Genomic DNA, 20,525 nt, shown 5'->3' on the forward strand with positions numbered 1-20,525 from the left:
CATGAAAAATAGACTTTGGGTTAGCCCATATTTCAGAACTACCTTGTACAATGTTTGCCAACTGGTCCTCGGTGACCCACCGACGGTCCATATTTTTGCTCCCCAACAGCATATTGTTGACAGGGAAGGAGCAAAAACACAGACCGTCTGTGGGCCCCTGAGGACTGGATTAGGAAACACTGAGACTCTCGCATATTTTAGCCAGTTGTGGTGCAGAGCTCCCAAACAGAGGCTAGCAGGATTCAAACAAGTGGCATTTTTCTTTATTTTTTTAAAACAAAACAGCTTAGACCTCACACACACAACCAATTTATCATCACCTCCACCCTAGAGCCCAAAGGACACGAACAACATCGCCGGAAGTGCGTTGCGTATAACCCAAAGCATCCCTGCTGTACCCGGCTGACCCCGTTTACGCACTAATGAGGACGGCAGCCTGTGAGATCCAGCGTGGTTCTGTTACCTGAGGTCTGGTGATCGATCACCATGGGCGCCGGACCGATCAGCTTAACCCGGCTCCTTCCCCTGAGCCGCCGTGACGATGCTAGCAGGCTGCGGTACTGGCTTGTGCCCGGCTTAGCAGTGATTAACTTTGAAAGGTAATTTAAAGGCCTTCCGCTGTTCTGAAATGGGCCACAGTGCATGAAGGCTTACAAGCTCTTTAAATCGTTAGCATTGGGAGTGCTGAGGAGGGACTGCCACTATAGTTTAGTTGGGTAAATAATTAATTCAGCTGTGTGCTCAGGTAGAAGGAAAAAATTGTGTGTGTGCTGGTTAAAGAGGACTGTGATTAGGGAGACCATTTTGTAATGATGGGGAATGGGGTATTTTTGTAAATGCTGGTCTCTTTAAATTCTGTTAAATTACTGGCGCCCCCTTGTGGTGATTTTATCTCACTGCCACACAGGTGTGACAGCCTGGGTGTAATAGGTGGGCGTGTCCCACCTGGCTGTCTGTCACATCTGGAAATTCACCCGCTGCAGATGCTGTGAAATCTTTATTGGGCATCTCAGCTGTGAATGATAGTCCCAGTTGTGGGATCTCGGCTGGTCTGGTGAGTGGGAAGGAATTGCTTTCTGGCTTTTATGGTTGACATAAACCCAGAGGAGTCTCTCTGTGTTCTGTTCAGGGGCAGAGTGGCATTTCTTCTCTGCCGCCGGCCGTCTCTCAATATTCTGTTGTCCATATTCTTTGCCATCAGTCATCTGTTGTCATTAATTTCAATAGAAGCTGCTTCATTGTCACTGTCGTCTATAAGCACCTTTATTCTGTGGCAGAGTGGATGAACGCAGGAAAAAAAAAAAAACAAATGACCCATTTTTATTGCTTCCTGTGTTACCCTTTGAATATGCCCTAAATATTAAGAAAACCTTTTTTAATTTTAATTAAAATGCTTTTCATTTTACAGCCCTGGTTTGAACCAGTATGCTTTTCGATGCAAAAAATGAAATCTAATTTAAGTTAAAGAGCGTAGGACTAATTTGCACATGCCTCTATTTATTGACATCGTTTATTTGCATTAATTGTTTGTTACTGGGCAGTCTGTTACTGAAGTGTCGTTGGACTTGAAGGATCCCTGGCAGCTGCCCTCAATGATTGTGCATCGTCTGCGTAAATAAAGAGACACCTCTTATATCTGGCAGTTTGTAGCTAGAGGTTATCCGATGAGACAGGAGAGGAGTGTCAGATGTACTCGCCAAAGTACGTGTAATAAAACCCTTTACAGTCAAATGTGACTCAGAATCAGAAAGTTAAAGTGGGTTATTAAGGTTTGAAACTCTCATGTCAGGGGAAGGTTTGTGGGGCCCCCCTCAGTGTAGTAACTGTTGGTAACCAGCAGGGGCCCCCATAATCTCGGGGCCCCCATACAAATACGGAGTTTTAGTAGCGGTAACACTGTCGGAGGTAATATTCAAACAGAAAAATAATCTGCTGTTCTGTTTGCAGTCATTCAGTGCTGCCACGTGTCAGCTGTCATGCTACAATCCCAGTAATGCTAACGGTGAGGCTCCCATCCCAGGCTGAGCTCACATGCTACAATCCCAGTAATGCTAACGGTGAGGCTCCCATCCCAGGCTGAGCTCACATGCTACAATCCCAGTAATGCTAACGGTGAGGCTCCCATCCCAGGCTGAGCTCACATGCTACAATCCCAGTAATGCTAATGGTGAGGCTCCCATCCCAGGCTGAGCTCACATGCTACAATCCCAGTAATGCTAATGGAGAGGCTCCCATCCCAGGCTGAGCTCACATGCTACAATCCCAGTAATGCTAATGGCGAGGCTCCCATCCCAGGCTGAGCTCACATGCTACAATCCCAGTAATGCTAATGGTGAGGCTCCCATCCCAGGCTGAGCTCACATGCTACAATCCCAGTAATGCTAATTGTGAGGCTCCCATCCCAGACTGAGCTCACATGCTACAATCCCAGTAATGCTAACGGTGAGGCTCCCATCCCAGACTGAGCTCACATGCTACAATCCCAGTAATGCTAACGGTGAGGCTCCCATCCCAGACTGAGCTCACATGCTACAATCCCAGTAATGCTAACGGTGAGGCTCCCATCCCAGACTGAGCTCACATGCTACAATCCCAGTAATGCTAATGGTGAGGCTCCCATCCCAGACTGAGCTCACATGCTACAATCCCAGTAATGCTAATGGTGAGGCTCCCATCCCAGACTGAGCTCACATGCTACAATCCCAGTAATGCTAATGGTGAGGCGCCCATTCCAGGCTGAGCTCACATGCTACAATCCCAGTAATGCTAATGGTGAGGCTCCCATCCCAGGCTGAGCTCACATGCTAAAATCCCAGTAATGCTAATGGTGAGGCTCCCATCCCAGGCTCCCAGGCTACGCAACACACACAGACTGAGCAACCTCAGGTGCAGGCGGAGGGCAGCCCAGACGGGGGGGGGGGGGGTCCTTCCTTGCAGTACTTTTGTACCATGATGCTTTGCAAACCCAGAACTAACAAAGTATCACATGTCTTTTATCACTTGATCACAGACACACAGCTATATGTTTCCATTGACGCTTTTTGAAATTATTCTGCATTGTAACGCAGTTCTGTGTTTCTCAGCTATAATGCAACAGTCCCTGTTTTCGCTCTGGTGTGAGTTTCAGTGTGTGGCTTGTTAGGGTAAGGGATCACTGTCTTTGTCCAGAAGGTTATGGGTTCGAACCATATTTACAGCGGAGTAAGAGTTTCAATAGACAGAAGTGTCTGCTGTTTCCTTCCTGGTTTGCCCCTCAGTCCCACCCTGTGTTTCCTGGCATAACCTCTGCATTACTTTTGAACGGCATAGATTGCACACACAAGTGCAGTATGTTTAATAAGAACTTCCACCTGTCATATTTCATATTTAGGACTATGCACATAAAGCCATTTACCCCATCTGGCAATGCATGGACCCCGTCAATATGAATTTATTACTCCTGCTGAACCGCATTTGTATAGCATCCTAACATTCCCTGCAAATGTTAGGCTAAAGGAAGGCAGTCGTTAAGGAAAACGGTAGCGGAGAGTAAGGTGTAAAGTAAGAAAAATGTACCTTTGGCGCCTCGCGCTGAACCTCAGCGTGAATAATTCATCCGCGACGCGGATACAGTTTCTCCGGCGGCAGCACTGTGCTTAATGAGAGCAAAAATCTCGTATGAAACATTATGAACTTTCCGTGGCGTTTGAAAGGTGCTCTGATGCGATTGTCATTATTAATGAGAATGCGCAGCTCCATCTTGATTAAAAAGCTGGCCGCACTTCAAACACCGAGGCTCCTTAAGATGTTGCATTTAAACTGCCGACTTACTGTTTGCGCTGCGCGGCGTCTCGCATGCCGGGTTCTGCAGTCTGCGACTCTCAATGACGTACTTCTAGTATAAAGGACTTTTCTCATACGGAATAATTAGCCGATGTACTATAAGATCTGTCCTCAGGATCTACTAGAGGTAAAAGATCAAGCCCCTCCTTGGGCAGAGGGAAGCGCCTCTTGAATAAGTGTCAGTGTCCCGTTTTGTACAGGATATTGTACATGAAACCTGGTCAGGGACCGCACAAGGATTGCACTGCCTTAAAAAGCTTTTATTTTGAACCCCCCCCCCCCCCCCCGCAGTGTACTGACCATTTGTGGCCAACAGGGGCCCCCCCAAACCTTGAGGTCCTCACATAAATGCATGGTTTGAATGGCAGGAAGCATCGCTGCAGTCTGAGGTCATCTGCTGTCCAGTTTGATTCTTCGTTCAGTCATGCCACGTGTTGTTGAAAATTGCATCACGTAATAAAAATTATTTCACCAGGGAGAAATCTGTAATCAAAGCTCACTGGAATACAGAGAGAAAATGATGGAAAGTGTGCTTATTTTAGGTCTTCCTGGTTTTATTACGCAAGTACAAACAGCAAATGACTGCTAATATGTTCTTTGAACTTTGTAAAGGAATACAAACTCAGAAGTGACGTGCGAATTTTCAAGCTGCATTTCAGCTGTGAGGCAGGATGTGACTCAGAGCAGTTTGGACTCTGACAGTGTCCCAAGCAGCATTACTCATGAAGAACTAGAGTCACTTCACTTTCAAGGCTGTGCCCAGTAGGTTTTATGATCAAATCCCAAGAGGGCTTTTCCATTTACCCCTTTACTAAGAACTATGGTTGACCTGTTGATCAGTCTGCAGAGATACAGAAGTCTTCCTGTATGAGGAAATCCTAAAAAATTTAATATCATGGACACTGGAATTAACGAAGTCCCGAGATCCCAAGTGTGGTGGCATTTGAAAGAATTATAACCCAGTCCAATATACTTGCGTAGCTCTTGCATAGTTTTCCTGCATGCCTGCAATTGCACAAGCTGGCTCTGTCAACACCACATCTGCACGGCTGGTTCTCTTCAGGCTGTGGGTATGTTCTATCCCATAATGCACTGTGATTATGTTTTAAAGTACCTCCAGATGGCTATTTGTATTGATCGCTTAGGTTGCTGCACTTACACTCTGAGAAAATATTTCATCGTTCATAAAATGTGACTTACTGGCAATTAAGGTTGAGAATTAATCCAGCTGTTACTGGTGAAAATGTTTGTGGTTCTGGGACGCGTTTGCAGAGGGTCCGGCTGTGAGTTCATCTCCTTCCTTGAACAGGTGGGACGCTAGTCTAGGCGGGGCTGCCACTAAAGAATGCTGGGAAGGAGGAAACCTATTTCCTGTGCGCTGTCCCCAGTATGTGCAGACAGGTCGCACCCCAGAGTGCTCTCTTGCCTCGTGTTCTGTCCCAGTGTCCCACTGTTTGAAACACGATGGCCAAATTAGTTTCATTCATGTATATAGTACATTCGCTCCTTGTTAATGGACGTGGTCGTAGCAGAATTGTGTGGCGTACTGAATGTATGCGCTTTGGATATGTGTGCATGACTAAGCAGAGACAACTGGAATAAAGGGGACAGAATGAGACGGCAAGGTATATAGATAAATAGCAGTTTATATAGGTGACTTACCATGTACTTCTGGAAAAAGATACCATTCCTGGTTCTGGAGAGAGTCCGTCCAGCTCATTTTAATGATGATAAGATTTTTCTACCCGGGTAAATCAAATGCTGTAATCTGGGATGGGGGGGTCTGCTGTGGATCATCAATCATGGGCTTGTCGAGCCCCCTTCCCACTCGTCCTATTGCATTGACTTGTTCTCCTTGTCAGGTGTATCAGCTACCTGCACAAATCCATCCAGTCAGTTCAGTCCTTGAGTGTTGTCTGCTTAAGTAAATATACATTAACAGCACAATCTTGTTTCTAATCTTTGTTCTTTGTTTGTTTGAGTTTTTTGTTTCACTGGCAGTGTAAGAAGCCTGGTCATTTTTAATGGTAGTATTATAATTGATTCTTTTTAAAAATATAAAGTTGTTGAAATCGCTGTCATTCATGTGATTTGAAAAGCTAATTTGCGTGGAATGGCATGGAGATTATTTGAATTAATACTGCCGAATGGGTCTTCAGATCAAAACAACGCACCGTTCTTCCATAATCCAGCTCCCATGACTACAGCTCGTATCTCCTCTTTTTGGGCTTCAGTTATTGATTGGGGCTTATTTTGGGGTCTTTTCCCCCCTGTTGGTGGCGTCTGATGGGTCGGACAGACTTTTATGTAGCGGGAGATTATGTGCAGCCTAAGCATAATGCCATTAAATGTACCGATTATGCTGTTGGAATGGCTGTAGCCTACATTTGGCTGCCCACAGACGTTACAGACACGATTACTGCTTCGGTAATGCCTGGTACTTTAGATTGTTAAATGGCTGATTATTACTCAGAGATGGATTCTCCTACGAAAACTGTGATTAATCTGCAATGCCATCATTTATATTCGCTGAATAGAGCATAAAGGATTTTTAAGATTCGGGCTATTGATGTGTCAGCCCTTTGTCTGCGGAGGGCTACAGAGAGGACCCTCAGATCTGTGTTCTTGCCCAGAACCTTTTGGCCAAAGATCTGTGTGTGAAGATTCTGCTGTCACTGCCAGTAAGACTAAGACTTTGTACACCAATCCCTTGAATCATTTAATAATTTGGTTCAATGTGTCATGAGTGGGACCCCCTCCTACCCACCATTATAACTCACCCACGTAGTTGGTGTAATTACCATGATATGCCCCTAGGGGGCAGAGGGTGCTGGGGGCAATGGGAAGAGCAGGACAATGCATTCGTAACAGAACTACAACCAAATGGAAAAAGTTCCTTCCCAGAAAGCAAGCGCATTGTGAGGACTCTCTTGGAATGATTGGCAGACACATGACTACATCACTATTGAATCACAATCAGATGTAGACATTCTGATTATGTCTGGGAAGAAAATGTAATTCTAAGTGCTTAGTCTGTTCACATGACAATGAAATAATAGGATTCATTTTAAAATTAAATTTCTGCTTTGATGTAAATTGAATTCAGATGCCTATATTACGGTGGAATGAGGACATGGGCTCATAACCTAGAGGTCAATGGTTCAAATCCCAGGATGTAGATAATTACATTATTACATTATGTATTGCTCTGGCTTGTTAGAAAAACGCATCTGTATGAATGAATAAAATCAGGACAGTGTGTAAAAATACTAGATAAGCAAATAAATCTTTTATTAGTGCTTTTATGTTGAGACACGCATTTTAAATGAATATAACTACTAATTATGTTTAACCATTTACTACTTTATTCATAAAATTTGCCTTTAGGAAAAATTGAAATGTTCCTTCCAACAGTCCTATTTGCAGCTTTAAAGTACTTTGTACATCTAATTTTTATGTAAATCTTTTTTTTTTGTTACTTCCCCAGCTGTGCTGTAGTACACTGAAACACAGGCAGTCATATGGATAAATCGTAGCATTTTAAGAATCATACAACAAACGCAAAGATGTCAAGTGTTTCAGTCTACATACAGTTTAGCCTCGAACGCTTTTCTAAGCGCAGGCATGTTATTGTGCAACAAAAGCCAAGCAAGCGTGAATCCTAGAAGCCTTCAGGCAAAGACACTAAAGACCAAAGCAGGGTTTGTGTAAAAATTCTACCAAGAACCAATTGGGCTGCTTTCATTTTAAATTGCATGCTTTGCGACAGGATCTTCCTTTCAGTTTCTGAGGCAGCGTCTGTATCACACAGCATATCTATGAGGTGGAGGTGGGGGGGGGGGTGGAGTTTAGGAGGTTATTCAGCTCAAATCGTGCTTCGAATCCTTAGAGTTTCAAAGACCTTGATTTTAAAAGCATAAACGGTCAGCTTTCTCAAAAGCAAAACAAATAAATGTCTTGTCTTTAAGTTAAACACGGAGAGCTGCATCTTGAGTTACTGTCTAATTTTGCTCCTTATTTTAAAGTCATGCAACTGACTGCTCAGGTTGATGCTGGGCAGGTTGTCTGTCTGCTGATGGCCAGGAAACACCTGTCCCATCAAAATGAGCTTCTCCGTTTGTATCTCCTACAGGCATGTGTCTGTCAAGGCTGCAACCAGGAAGATGGCGTGAATGGAGGACCAGCAAGTGTTGAGTCCTCCTAACACTGCAAATTCCCCAGCCTCTCCTGCAATGCACATCTAGGCTAAAATGGCACATCAGATTATCTGTAAACCATGTCTGTATAATTTTGCTAAAGTGATGAACTCATGGATTTCAGAATGAAATGAATAGGCAATTATAAAATTTGCCTGACATTTTTTGTAATGTAAAAATCATTGAGTGTTTAGTATCATTCATGAACATTTTGAAGATCTGGGATCAACCTTTTCATGAAACATTACTGGTATATATTTAATGCATATCGATATTTAATAATTTAAAAATTCTCACAGTCAAACAAATGGAACGGCATCATTTTCATACTCTGGGTCTATGGGCCGCGTCGGACCACAGTGTTATCTATATACCTTCAGGGTTCTTGTTTGAATCTGATCCAAACTCGTGTCCCCCTCCCCCTCCCCAACCTTACATATCTTCAGGATGATAGACACTAAGTACACTCTCAGAAAAAAAGGATACCAATTTGTACCTTTGCTTGTCACTGGGGATGTACCCTCAAGTGTCTCCCAATTGTACCCTTAGCTGTAGGTATCTGTACCTTTCAAGGTACTGACATTAACTCTGAGGAACATTTTTGTACCATTGATGGTACGTTAATGTTTGTACCTTGTAGATGTTCCTTGGAGTCCATTTCTGCACCTTAAAAGGTACAATTCCCTACAGCTAAGGGTACAGCCCCAGTGACAAGCAAAGGTACAAATTGGTAGCCTTTTATCTGACAGTCTACTGGATCTCCCAGTACAGACTGAAGCTCACAGAAAACCAGGATATTCTCATTCTTCTGGATCTCAAAGTAGAAGGGCACTGCCAAGCACGTGATCCAAAATCAAAGAAGCCCACTTGATTCTTGGCAGAGTGAAATACCCCAACCCCCCCGTCATTTAATGGCCTCTTACACACTCGAGGTTTTGAAATGTGGACTATTGCTGTTTTCCGCTCCAAGTCAAAATTCTTCTATGTCTGACAAAAGATATCTGCTAAGTAACATAACTGCTGTAATGTATGACATTTGTGGGGAATTTACTTTTTATAGCAATTTAAACATGTGTATATCATTGCTGAATTTATTACAGTTTTGTATGTATCTTGCTGGGGCTTCCTCTCCCGTTCAAAGGTGACTTGATGTTAAACGCTTCGCGTTACGCTGTATGTTTCCTAAGAGAGGTTCATTGGGTAACAGCCATTGAAAATGGATCTGTAATATTACAATTGCTGCTGCCGTAAGATATAAAGTTTGCCTACAGGGTTTACCACAGGTCAAATCCCTTCTGTGCAAACATCAAAGCGTATGAACAGCTCTATTTTCGCGCAAAGCTGACCATGGTTAGACGTAGGGAACTGACATAAGTAATATTTTTTTTGCAGATCTTGCATTTATTTTACGGCGTGTTCCGCTTTCGTCTCCTGCTCGCTTTACGCGTGATTTCCCGTCTCTTTATTAATATTTTAATTAATTTTCCTTGCTGGACAATTGAAGAGGCGGCCCCGCCCATAAGCGCCGTCGTCACCACTTCAAATTGCTAGTGGGCCTGGAGGACGATCGGTGAGGTAGCGCAGTCGCATCGCTGGAGGACGGGAATCGGACGGGAATCGGACTGGCTCCGGCTTGCGCTTTAGCTCCGAGATGTGGACCGAAATGGGGAAGGTGATGCTGCTGCATTTATTTCTTGTGGAGCTACACTCCGCCAAAGGTGAGCTGCGTTTACAACTCCAGATAATGTAGAAATGTGTGTGCATGTGTGAGAAGAGATGGTGATGTGCGGGATGCGGAGCGATGCACGTTTTTTTTTTTTTTTTTTTATCACCCGATAGTAACTGGAGCTGCAGTTGAAACTGCAATTTAGAAAACGCCTTCACGGACAAATATGCCGTGATGGACAGTTCATGTCGTTATAGTGGGATGGCTCAGTGAAACACGCTTTTTATTTGTGCGTGAGGATACATGGCAGTCCCCGCTGAAAGGGAGCCCTCAGTGTAATAGCGGTGTAAGTGTACAGGGGGACAGCGTCTGTGTTGTATTCGTTTTCCTGCCTTTAACCCACAGCCGAATGATACCTGTTAATAATGCCAGCGGTTTTGTGCCACCCATTGGGATTAAAATCTATTTCACATCTGCCACTTTTGCAAATTTTTATTTCATAGTTGGTGGTAGAACAAAGTAGGAAAATACTGTGTAATTGTTTTGTGGGTATTTTGCTTATTATTTTAGGCGATTTTATGTTAAGCAATTTTGGAATTTGAACAAAAAATAAATTATTAACCCAGAATTTTGTCTGTTGAAGGGTCTACAACGGAATGTGAGACGGGTCAGTTTCAGTGCAAAAACGGAAGATGTATACCCACGATCTGGAGATGCGATGATGATGACGATTGCTCGGACAGCAGCGACGAAGAGAACTGTCGTAAGTAAGAAACAGAAAGGTTATGATGCACTTAATAAAATGAATATGATGAATGGGCGTGTTTTAGGAGCTCCCTTCGTTATATGGCTTCAGTGCCGGGGACTGTATTGCAACCTATAGAGTTGCTATTTTTTGTGATGAAATCTCACCGCACAGTGGTGTGTATATAAGCACTAGCCTATGTTTAATTCGGGACAGTCTGTTACAAGGAGATGATATGAGGTTAGTTCCTGACAATCCGGACTTGAGCACATTTATTTGGGTGCGTACAGTTTAAAAATGTTTTATCTGGCAACTAGTCGCATCTGGCGTTTCAATTATCAGTTCTGTTTAAATCACATATTGAAAGCAAGTACAGGTTGGTTTAAATCACATTTAATGCTGATACGTTAATATCCAGATAAAGACAATGCGCTTTTTTTAAAGCGTTTTTTGTTTATTAATAAACGGGGTTAATTAGATGGCTGCATGTCATATGATTAACGTATGAAATGGGAGGACATGAAGTCCCTTGCTGAACTACTAATGAAATGAAGCAACTTTTGACAATGTACATTAAAAAAATCTGTAAATTTACATGACTTTGTTATAAAAGGTGCATGTCGCGCTTTTTTCTCCTGAAGAATGTGAAAATAATGTCTATTGTTACTATTAACATTTTTAACATGTTTTATAGTGTGTCCTCATGCATTGCACCGCTAATCCCTGATGATCTTGCCCTAGGTGTGCAGGTCCTTGGCGTTTTGTGATTAATGTGCAGTGCCCGCGTGGTCACTGTCAGCAGTGTAGTCACTGCAGTGACCGGACCTCGGTCAGACTTCCGTAAATGTTGAGCGCTCGATCCCTTGTTTGCAGTTATATTACAGTCATTTCAGGTACGTCGGGTGTCATGCCAACAGGCGATGAAACACTGTGTGGCTCTCTGCCTCCCAATGCCCCATCCCCCGATGTGTTCAGGCTAACAGATGATGTCTGTCTTGGATATTTTTCGCTCTTCGTAAATCTGGGTAGCATTTTGGGTTACCTCTCCGGCAAATGACCTCTAAAAATGAGTACAATTTCATGACGGGGGGGTCGGGGGGATTGGGCTCAGTGCCCTGCTCTCTCCAGAGGTGTCAGCTGACAGCTTGTAGATAAATAGAAAAAAACTGATGTGTAGACAGTGTCCCTCTTCCCAGCAGTGACGTGTAGGTGGCCTACATTGTTAGAAGGAGGACAAAATGACAGTATGTGGAGGCCTGCCAGGTCTCATGACTAAGTGAGTTATAGTTAAATTATTTTGGAAAATATGGTACCTCTTCGCCTATGGGCCTTCCGGCCAGTAATGAGCTGTTTAAAATGCCCCACCAATCCTCATGCACGAAACAGACACCTGTTTGCCAGAATGTCATGCGTCTCTGTGCAAAAATAAAAATAAATGATTGCCCTTATAATGAGTTGCAACTGCCTCTTCTACTGGCCCGAGACTTCAGAACTCCACTCAGCGAAACCCCGGAAAGGACGGGGACTGAAACGGCATCAAAACGGGGGCTTTCTGAGGACTCGGGAGCAAAACCGATACACGGTACAAGTGCTTGAATTTGGCCGTAAGCTCAGCGTCCCAGGAGGCCTGACGTCCTCATCCCGCCGCCGAAGCGAGCGGGACGCGCCGTCGGGCTTCGAGCAGGAAAACCGGGTCACTGCAATCGTTACTCAGTTATTCACGTAGCGGAATCCGCACAGCGCTCTGAAATCCCTTGTGCGAACTTACACAATAGCGATGGCAGATTTGATCGATTAAGTTGGTAAAGTGTCGTAATTATGTGCACGGTATGAACTGTTAAGGCACCGCGAGGTATGATTCAAACAGCGAGGCGTGAGACGCGTAGGGACACGCTTATTGAAATGCAGAGCGCGCGCGGCGGGGCGTCGCGAATTTCGCTGGAGACCGTCCCGTCGCGCGCTCTTTGGCGGGAGTGGATTAATTGTGGCGGCGGGCGGTTTAGGGGAAACGGGACGTGAGTAATCGATGGCAAGTCGATCGAGGCACATTAAGATAATGTTGAAAGGTTTGGATCTAAGAGTCCCAGGCTGCTTTTGATTAGAACTTTAAAAACACTATGGAACATTCCCGTTATGTTGTCTGCCCTACATATTAGATGGACACGTGAACAACTGTGTGCAGCAGTAAATTGATGTATATTGTCCCTAGAAATAGACCTGAACTGGGGAATTGTATTGAAAGTTGTATTTCCAAACAGACTTTCTGTATTTAAACAGCCATTCGGTTTAGTTTCCCCCTTTTAAAAATGAAATTGTAAGGCACTTGTAAAATTCAGACACTGGCAACTGCTAGGTCAGTGAACTTGCGGAAGGTCAGGTTTGTGTTGTGTTTTGATCTTGGCTGGATGAGCAGGTTTGGTTACCAGCGTGGCTGCAGTGGTGAGGGTGGGCGGTGCCGCGTGGTCTGGCATCTGTACAGCACACCGATGGCTGTATTCTTCAGAGAGAAGTGGCCATTTTAGTTTGTATACCCTGCTTCATCTGTCGATGGTGCCTGCGAAATCTTTATTCCCCTCCTCCAACTTCCATTTTGCTTATCTTTGGGTTCTTACTGTACATGGGTAGGGGATGCAGAAAATGGAGCAAGAAGTGGACAGTGCCCATGGATCACGGCAAACCAGTAGAACAAACCCCTGATTTGCTCCCCACTTGCACGTATGGAGGCATTGTGGGATAGAGGTCAGAGGAGACTCATGAATATGAAATGACTCTGGATTAATCTATTCTTTTTTTGCAGAGTTAAAACTATTCTGTAGCAGTGTGTGTCCTTACATAGTCGAGATTTTTTTGCTTTGGAACATTACAAGGGTCATTACCCCCGTTTATTTTTGTGGAACATTTTTGTTTTGTCCGAGTGCCTTGTCAGTTTTTTGTTCCTCCAGTCTATTGTTACTTGAAAAAAGGGGGTCATCGTGTGCCGACACGCATATTCTCAGTGCCGAGACACCAACCTCAGAAGCCAGTTTACCTCCTGATTACCTCCAGTTGCTCATTAACTTTTCTTGTTATTGGAAATGAATATTAGAGGGAAGCATGGAAGTCTATTAAATATGAATATAGACCAGAGGCTTTTCCAGTTTAGTGGTGGCAGAGTGTAGAACATGCGTCCGGGGACTGGCTCTGGCAATGGCATGGCTGCTGTTTTCTTGTGGGGAGGGGGCGGTGGCTCTCCTGCGCCCACTAGTGTCAAACACTAGAAATTCAGCATTAATGTTTATGAATGCCAGAGCCCTCAGTGTAGTGCACATCTATCCCATCTCCGATGCCACAGATGTAGCAGCAAATTCAAGATGGGAAAATGCAAGAGTCCTGGCGATTGTGTGCCTGGTACTAAAAGAATATCAGATATGGTGCCTGGAGACGGCCCATCTTCCTCCGTGACAGGAGGCCGCCATGCCCTGTAGTTGCCCCTCAGAGCGATGTGACAGTAACATAAGGACAGCAGGAGCTCTGTGGACTGAGCTGTTCCAACACCTTGCCCACTCCTGTCCTCTGTCACCTTGCATCACCTCTCTCTCAGGTAGTGCTTATACCTCAGGTTGGTGTGAGGCTAGCTCAGTTCGTTACGAGGCTGGTCCTACTCTTCTGGCGGAGTGCGTGTTCCTATAGCACATCAGTTAAAGTGTTTAGTTTATGGCCCTGCCTTGTGTCTAGTGTTTTGTGTTGTAACCCCCCCCCCCCCCCCAAGCCCCCTTGTAGGATGATTTTATTATTCATCAATTCTGTTTGCAGTCTTTTCCATATCATAAGTCTGCCTTTTATGATCAGTCATTATCTATAATTAATTAATATCCTGTGACCCGGGACTGGTGAAGTGGCTGAAAGATGGATGGAAGGGTTGATGTTAATAATAAATGAAGCAAAGTTTAAATTTGTACATTAAATCTTACATTTGTGACACATCTAATGATGTTTACAGTATATGGGGAAAAATAGCTGAGACATATTTTATGGGGAAGAAAAACAGGTATTCAGAAAAAGCAGGATGTTGTGAGACATGGGCTCAGGGGGGCCAGTAATCCTTAGAATCCTGAAGGGGGGATCTGAGGCGGTGCTGGTTGCTGTGAGGGCCAGTGAGGATCAGCAGACCATTTGCCTTCCTCTTGGTGTCATGTCTGAGTTTTTGTTTTGTGTGTTTACCTGTTAACTTGGTTTACGTGAGCTGGCTGTGTTCATGGGTTTGCCTCTTGGTCACTCTACAGGTACAACAAAATTCAGTCTTGCACTTCTGTGAAACATACGCACACATTTGTACAAGTGAGAACAAATCTTGGGGTCAGAGTCCTGGGGCAGCCATTTATTTGGCAATTCAGGAGCAGTTTTTGGGGTTAAAGGCCTCACTGAATTACTCCTACACAGGATTTGGACCAGCAAACTTCTAGATACAGTCACAGACTGCTAAACCACAGAGCCCTCATTGCTAGTTTCCAGAGCTTGAATCTGTTAGCAGGATGTTCATTTTGTATATTTGGTTTTGTCCTAGCATTCAGTTATCATGGGAGGTGAAGGCTTTGCTGTTTTAAAGGATCTGGGATTGGGGGGGGGGGTGACCAAAATGGAATTAGTACCGAACAGAAGTTTGGCGTATGTATATATGTCTGTGTGCACATGTCACTAAAGGGATTGTAAAGAACAAGCGTACTGCAGAGTGGCATTTGGGCTGGTTCATTGGACTGAACAAGGTACTTACACTCAATTTCTTATGAATGTGTTCAACTAAAGGAGTGAACTGTACCCCCTCGCGGCCCTGCTTAAGGGGATGTCTTTCAAGTAAACGGCTGTCTGCCGTGGGCACAAACGGCCCGTTTAGCGGGTTGACTGCTGCGTTGTATCGGGTCTGAGAATGGGAGCCGGGCCCTTTTCATGATCCGCACTCTCATCTCGAGCTCTGCCACGTAGCTGCTGACCCGTGTGACGGGATCTGCACGCCTCTCCCATACAGGCTTCTTGTTAGCTTCCTTTTAGGAGTTGATTTGAGCTCTTTGAGGGCTGTAAATCCTTGCATGGGACCTCAGCCCAGTCATGGCTGCCGGTCGCTTCAAGGCAATGCTTTGAGGTTCCCAAACTCTACCAGGTCTCCATGGAAGTCTGAATGGAGTGAATGGAGTCTTTTGTGTATGGCTGAGAGGACCCTGAGCTTTGGCGTCTTTGGTGCGAGTCACTAATGTGCCACCAGGGTCACGCATCACCCCCTCCCGCTCCCCGCTCTGTACGGCCCAGCCAAGCTGCCCCCTCCCTCCTACGGTCTGCTTTCAGGCAACATCCTGGAGTACCTTTGTTCCTCTTCTGCAGCCTCCACTCAGTGAGCCCAGGGGACATCTTTCAGCTACTTCATTGTATTCCACTATCCCAGGCTGATTCCTGTCTGCGAGCACCTGAATGGCAAGGTGGAAGGTCTACTTGTGTAAGAACATAGTATGAACCTGCAGGGACAGTTGATATTACGATATTCTCTCTGGACAGTCCTGTGGACAGAGTTTGGGTTTATGTTCTTTGTGCTGTAAATGTTGTGACGTGATGTGCAAAATAGAGGAGGTTAAACATGCATTGAGATGTAATACTTCTTGTGAATGTGTGTTTGTGTGTGTGTGTGTGTGGGATTCTAAAGGCTAAATTAATTGGAAAAGAGCCCTGTGTCTGATGGGTGTTCCACTTCTGTGATCCAAAATGGTTCTTCTTCTTTTGAATTTTTGTTTATACTATTTACACAAGAAATAAAATGAATAAATCTGCCCTAAAGCAGATAAATCCATCCAGAGATTTGGCTAAATAAACCGACGACTTATTTTTCCCATTACTCAGTGCAGTACGACAGCGGAATCACTAGTCCCTTATGTTGTGCATGTTAATCAGGATGTTTTGCGGTATATTTTTAGAGGTATCAGCAATTTGCAAACTCCATATATTTCCCATCATAAACAAATTCAATGAATAAGTGGAAGTAAACATGTGTAAACTATGTAGAAATGCTAAACATTCCATGTCTGTGGGTGTGTCCTTGTGTGTATGGGAATGTGATTACACATGTTAGTGTCTTCACGTGATTGATCGCGTACTTGAAGGCTGCCGTTCATTATCTGGATGATGTTCTCTTGCTTTCCTGAAAGATGTCTTCCCTGAATAGAATTAAGTATTTATGAGCGATTTTTATGATCTGCCTCCTCCTCGCGCTCGTCCGTTTAGGGATCCTTCTCAGGCCTGCCATGCTGGATAACTGGGGCGCTTAAAGTATTATCATGCGTGCCGCAGAGTAAATCATGTTAAAATACGATTCCCCCGAGCGGCGTGAGGTGTGCGATGTGAGATTGAGCCCCATGGTGTCAATCCCCACTACTGGAGACAGCATAGCTGGGCACAGACACCCCTCCCTCCTGGGTGTCTTTGAAGTTTGTGTACCGGCCGACTCGGTTGCCTGTGGCAGAGGGCGGGTGGTTTTGGCGAACGCTGCTGGCAACAGTTTGGTTGAGCCATTTTGAAGAGGATCTGCATGAGTGCATGAACCAGGAGAGCAAAATCTCACATACTCACAACTCGCCCCTGATCCCCTTTTCATTCTAGCTCCAGTACATCGGCTGTCAGGAAGCCTGCTGGGGGGGGGGGGGGGAGAGAAGCCCAGGTGTCTCAAGCTTTCTTTCCTCAATTCTCCATATGGCCCCCACTACCGCTTCTTCTCAGTACCGGTCTGGAACTTGAACGCCGTTCTCCTTGGCTCTGTGCAGGCGGATGACAGCTCTGTGTTTTTGTTATTTATCAGGTCCTGTAGATGTGATGAAATGAATTGATGCTTTATTTGCCATTTGAACGAGTACGAGCGCTGGTGCATTGGAATGCTTTTAGTATTCGCATATGCCATCTTGCTCTCATGCACACACAGGCAGATGAGAGTGAGGCTTGGTTAGGGCACAGTGTCAGCCTTTTATCTCATGCTGTCTCCCTGTGCACGGAGGCAGTAGGTGTGGAGCGATGTACTGCTTTCTTCACTGTGTTGTGCTGGAATTTCACACAGAGGTTCCTCTCTTTGGGTTTTGTTCCCAGCTCTGTCAGGTGGCTCTGGCCGGCCTCCTAATGTGGTCATTAAGGACTCTTCAGTTTAAATCCTACTATTACTTCAGATTAATTTGTATGCTCTATGGGCCAACGTTTTTCTTCCGCTGAATTCACCAAGCAGGGCGGTGAGCACTGGCGCGAAAACATTGCGAGTCTGCTTGTCACCCGCCGCATCGTCCGTGTGCAAATGTTCGCTTCTGCCTCAGCTGTTATGCCACCGGAAGAAGCAGCGATGTTGCCGATTTTCACCAGCTTCTCCTCCTCTTTCGATCTTCTAGATGGATCCTGATGCCTGCTTGTTTGATGTGGAAATTCCAGTTTCCTGATGGCCTTAGCTGTGAAAGCCGCTCTCTTTATAGGCTGCTAAAATTAATTGCATTCTCTGCTTCTCTCAAAACATGATGCCATTCTGCCTGTATGTCTTTATGAACCTTCACCCACCTGCCTCAAATTCCCACACTTGCTGGTTCTCGCACACTCAGTATTTGTGCTGTAGTTAATGTAGCGGGGATCATCTGATGTTTCCACCTGAACCCTGGGGACCGGCAAGGCGTGCTACTGGGATTAATGTCATGACAAATAATCCTGCATGCCTCTAGAGGGCAGCGCTGATGGGTGAATCGATCCGGCGCTTGCCCTAACCCCAGTGTGCCGTTCATTATCCCCGTTGCCAGTGCATGGGGTGAGGAATTTGGGCCCCCGTAGAAGTCAGAATACAGCCAGACGAGGTCCCACAGGAACTAGGATGCACTTCAAAGCGAGCAATCCACTAGACCGTTATATTCACTGTTTTATTTGTGCATTGGGTCTGATTTGCTTCCTTTTCCCAGAACACTTCAATATCTGACAGTTTTGCAGCTGCTATTCATACAAGGAGGTCTGAATGACATCACATTTAATAAATAAATGAATGAATTAATTGTGCCATCAGATTAAGCAATGTTCTTATAGGTAGTATATAACCAACAGTATAAAGAATATCCCTTGCAAAAAGGCTGAATAGTAATTATGCTGTTGGCTTGCATTCTTCTGTTCAAGTTAGTATGATTTGTGTACAGTATATGGTGTTTCAATGGACAATCAATTTTTGCCCGTATCCTGTGAAGACAGCTTGCCCACACACTAAATAAATGTATTGGGAAGTATTTTTCATAATTCCACTTACATATCATTCTTTTTTTTTTTAAAGAGCGATGCTTCTGCCTGTTTAGATATACACCTTGTATCGTGAGGAATCCATCTCAAAGCATGCGCTTGAAGCATTCTGATTGACCTTTGTCTTGTCAACCAGAGGAATGTTGAGGTTAACTTGGAAATTGCTTTTCCAGGAATGGATTTTAACGGATTTGATAATGCTATTTTCCATCCCCGTGTTTCACCAATAGCCTGGATGCAGGTAATTTTATTCAAATAAATTCAACCCTGATGACTTTTTGGAAGTTAATTAACTTTTTCTTTTGCTCTGATAGGGGTGTTAAATGTACGGACATGAGCTGGAATCTATTAGAGCATCCAATTACAATACATTAAAATACGGGGAGGTCACATAGAGCATTGACTTTAGAGAAAATTAGCTATTTTTTGTTTTTCTTATATTTAACTATGTTTTTCTTGTTAGGTGGTGATTTATAGGCATTGGTTTATGTTTAATTGGTATTGGGCAAATACTTCAGTCAATGTTGATTTACATGTTATGCAAGGGGAATCTTGTGCAGTCTCACATCAACAGGCTCCTGATTACTGTTCTGTGAGAGCCCATTGGACTACTGATCACAAACCCTCCCTCTGTTTCTCCTAAACCGGCCCCAGCCAGGCTGTGTGCCTAGATTGTTTGTTTGTTTATTATTGTAATATTCCTCTCAGTTTTTGTACCTGTTTCGTGCCCGACGTCACAGACTGTGACAGTCCTCTTTGCCGATCCTTAGTTCACAAACCCTGGTCTCCCTCTGTTGGTTGTAAGGTCTCCATCTCCTTCCCTGAGCTGCTCATGTAGGATGGTGGGCTTTCGCACTCCTGATCTGCTGCTGCAGAGACCCTGAATCGCTTCCAGAACCCGGATCACCACGGTGCGCAGAAGGGGGGGGTCACTGACGACCGCTTCGGCAGATGATGTTTCTGGACACGGCGTGGTGCTGCGCTTTCAGAAACCTTCTGATCTCTAAGTGTGCGATCGAGGGCCAGCATGTGAGCGGATCAGATCCTGATGTTGTTCTGAGTTGAAGTGAGCTGCCTTAATGAAATGCAGCCTAGGTATTTATAAGGCTCTGACCATCCATGTATATAGGTGATATTTACATATATAATATACATGGAAGATCACTCAGTTTATCTTGTAGAAAAATGGCAAAAATCGGAACGCTGGGGTAATAATTAGAATATGTATATATAAAAAAAAACAGAGAGGAGAGAAGTAATTTACTTTGGAAAGATAGTAAGTCTGTCAGACGGCCTTTGTTCACGTTCCCCATTGGAAGCATATCTCATTCCTCTTGCTTTTGGTCCTGCTTGGCAGAGAGCTCACAATGCGTGTGCATGGTCCCATGTGAACTCCAGTTGACTTGGTTCTTTTGCGGGGTGGGTTTTGAAGCCCTTGAGTGGCGCGCCATATAAAGGGGAGGGTTGGGTGTTGGGGTGGGTGTGGGGTGAGGGGAGGGGAGGGGAGAGCTCTTCCTGGGTCTGGCAGCTGTTAATAAGGGTAACGCTCATCCCCCGCCGGTGAGGGCGAAGCCGCGCCGCCATCCGCCCGCCTGAACCTCTCGTCTCCATCTGGAGGAACGTCGGCCGGTGGGGGGAGAGCGACGCTGGCAGAAGGAGGTGCCTGCCAGCATTCCTGAGACAGCGGGCGACCCACAATGCCTTTCATCTCACAGCTCACAGCTCAGCCACCCTGGTGGTTGTTGGGGGAGGGGGGGGGATCTGGCAGCTTCTTGTACTGTCCTGCCTCCCCAGCTGTTCACACCCCTGTTGCTCCCCCCCCACTCTGCCGTGC

At 45.0% G+C, this 20,525-nt stretch overlaps 1 protein-coding gene across 4 annotated transcripts in view; it reads left to right on the plus strand.

Moving 5' to 3' along the window:
• LOC111847393 (low-density lipoprotein receptor-related protein 8-like) overlaps nt 1-20,525 on the plus strand; it is a 94,067-nt gene that overhangs the window by 17,927 nt on the left and 55,615 nt on the right. For all 4 annotated transcript variants that reach the window (XM_023818524.2, XM_023818525.2, XM_023818527.2 and 1 more), the window contains exons 2-4: nt 7,955-8,100; nt 9,523-9,736; nt 10,328-10,447. In XM_023818524.2, coding sequence (XP_023674292.2) covers nt 9,670-9,736; nt 10,328-10,447 — 187 coding nt within the window. In that variant the 5' untranslated portion in view covers nt 7,955-8,100; nt 9,523-9,669. The remainder of the gene's footprint in view (nt 1-7,954; nt 8,101-9,522; nt 9,737-10,327; nt 10,448-20,525) is intronic.

Source organism: Paramormyrops kingsleyae, chromosome 21, assembly GCF_048594095.1.
Source record: "Paramormyrops kingsleyae isolate MSU_618 chromosome 21, PKINGS_0.4, whole genome shotgun sequence".
In the NCBI taxonomy this organism is placed as follows: Eukaryota; Metazoa; Chordata; class Actinopteri; order Osteoglossiformes; family Mormyridae; genus Paramormyrops; species Paramormyrops kingsleyae.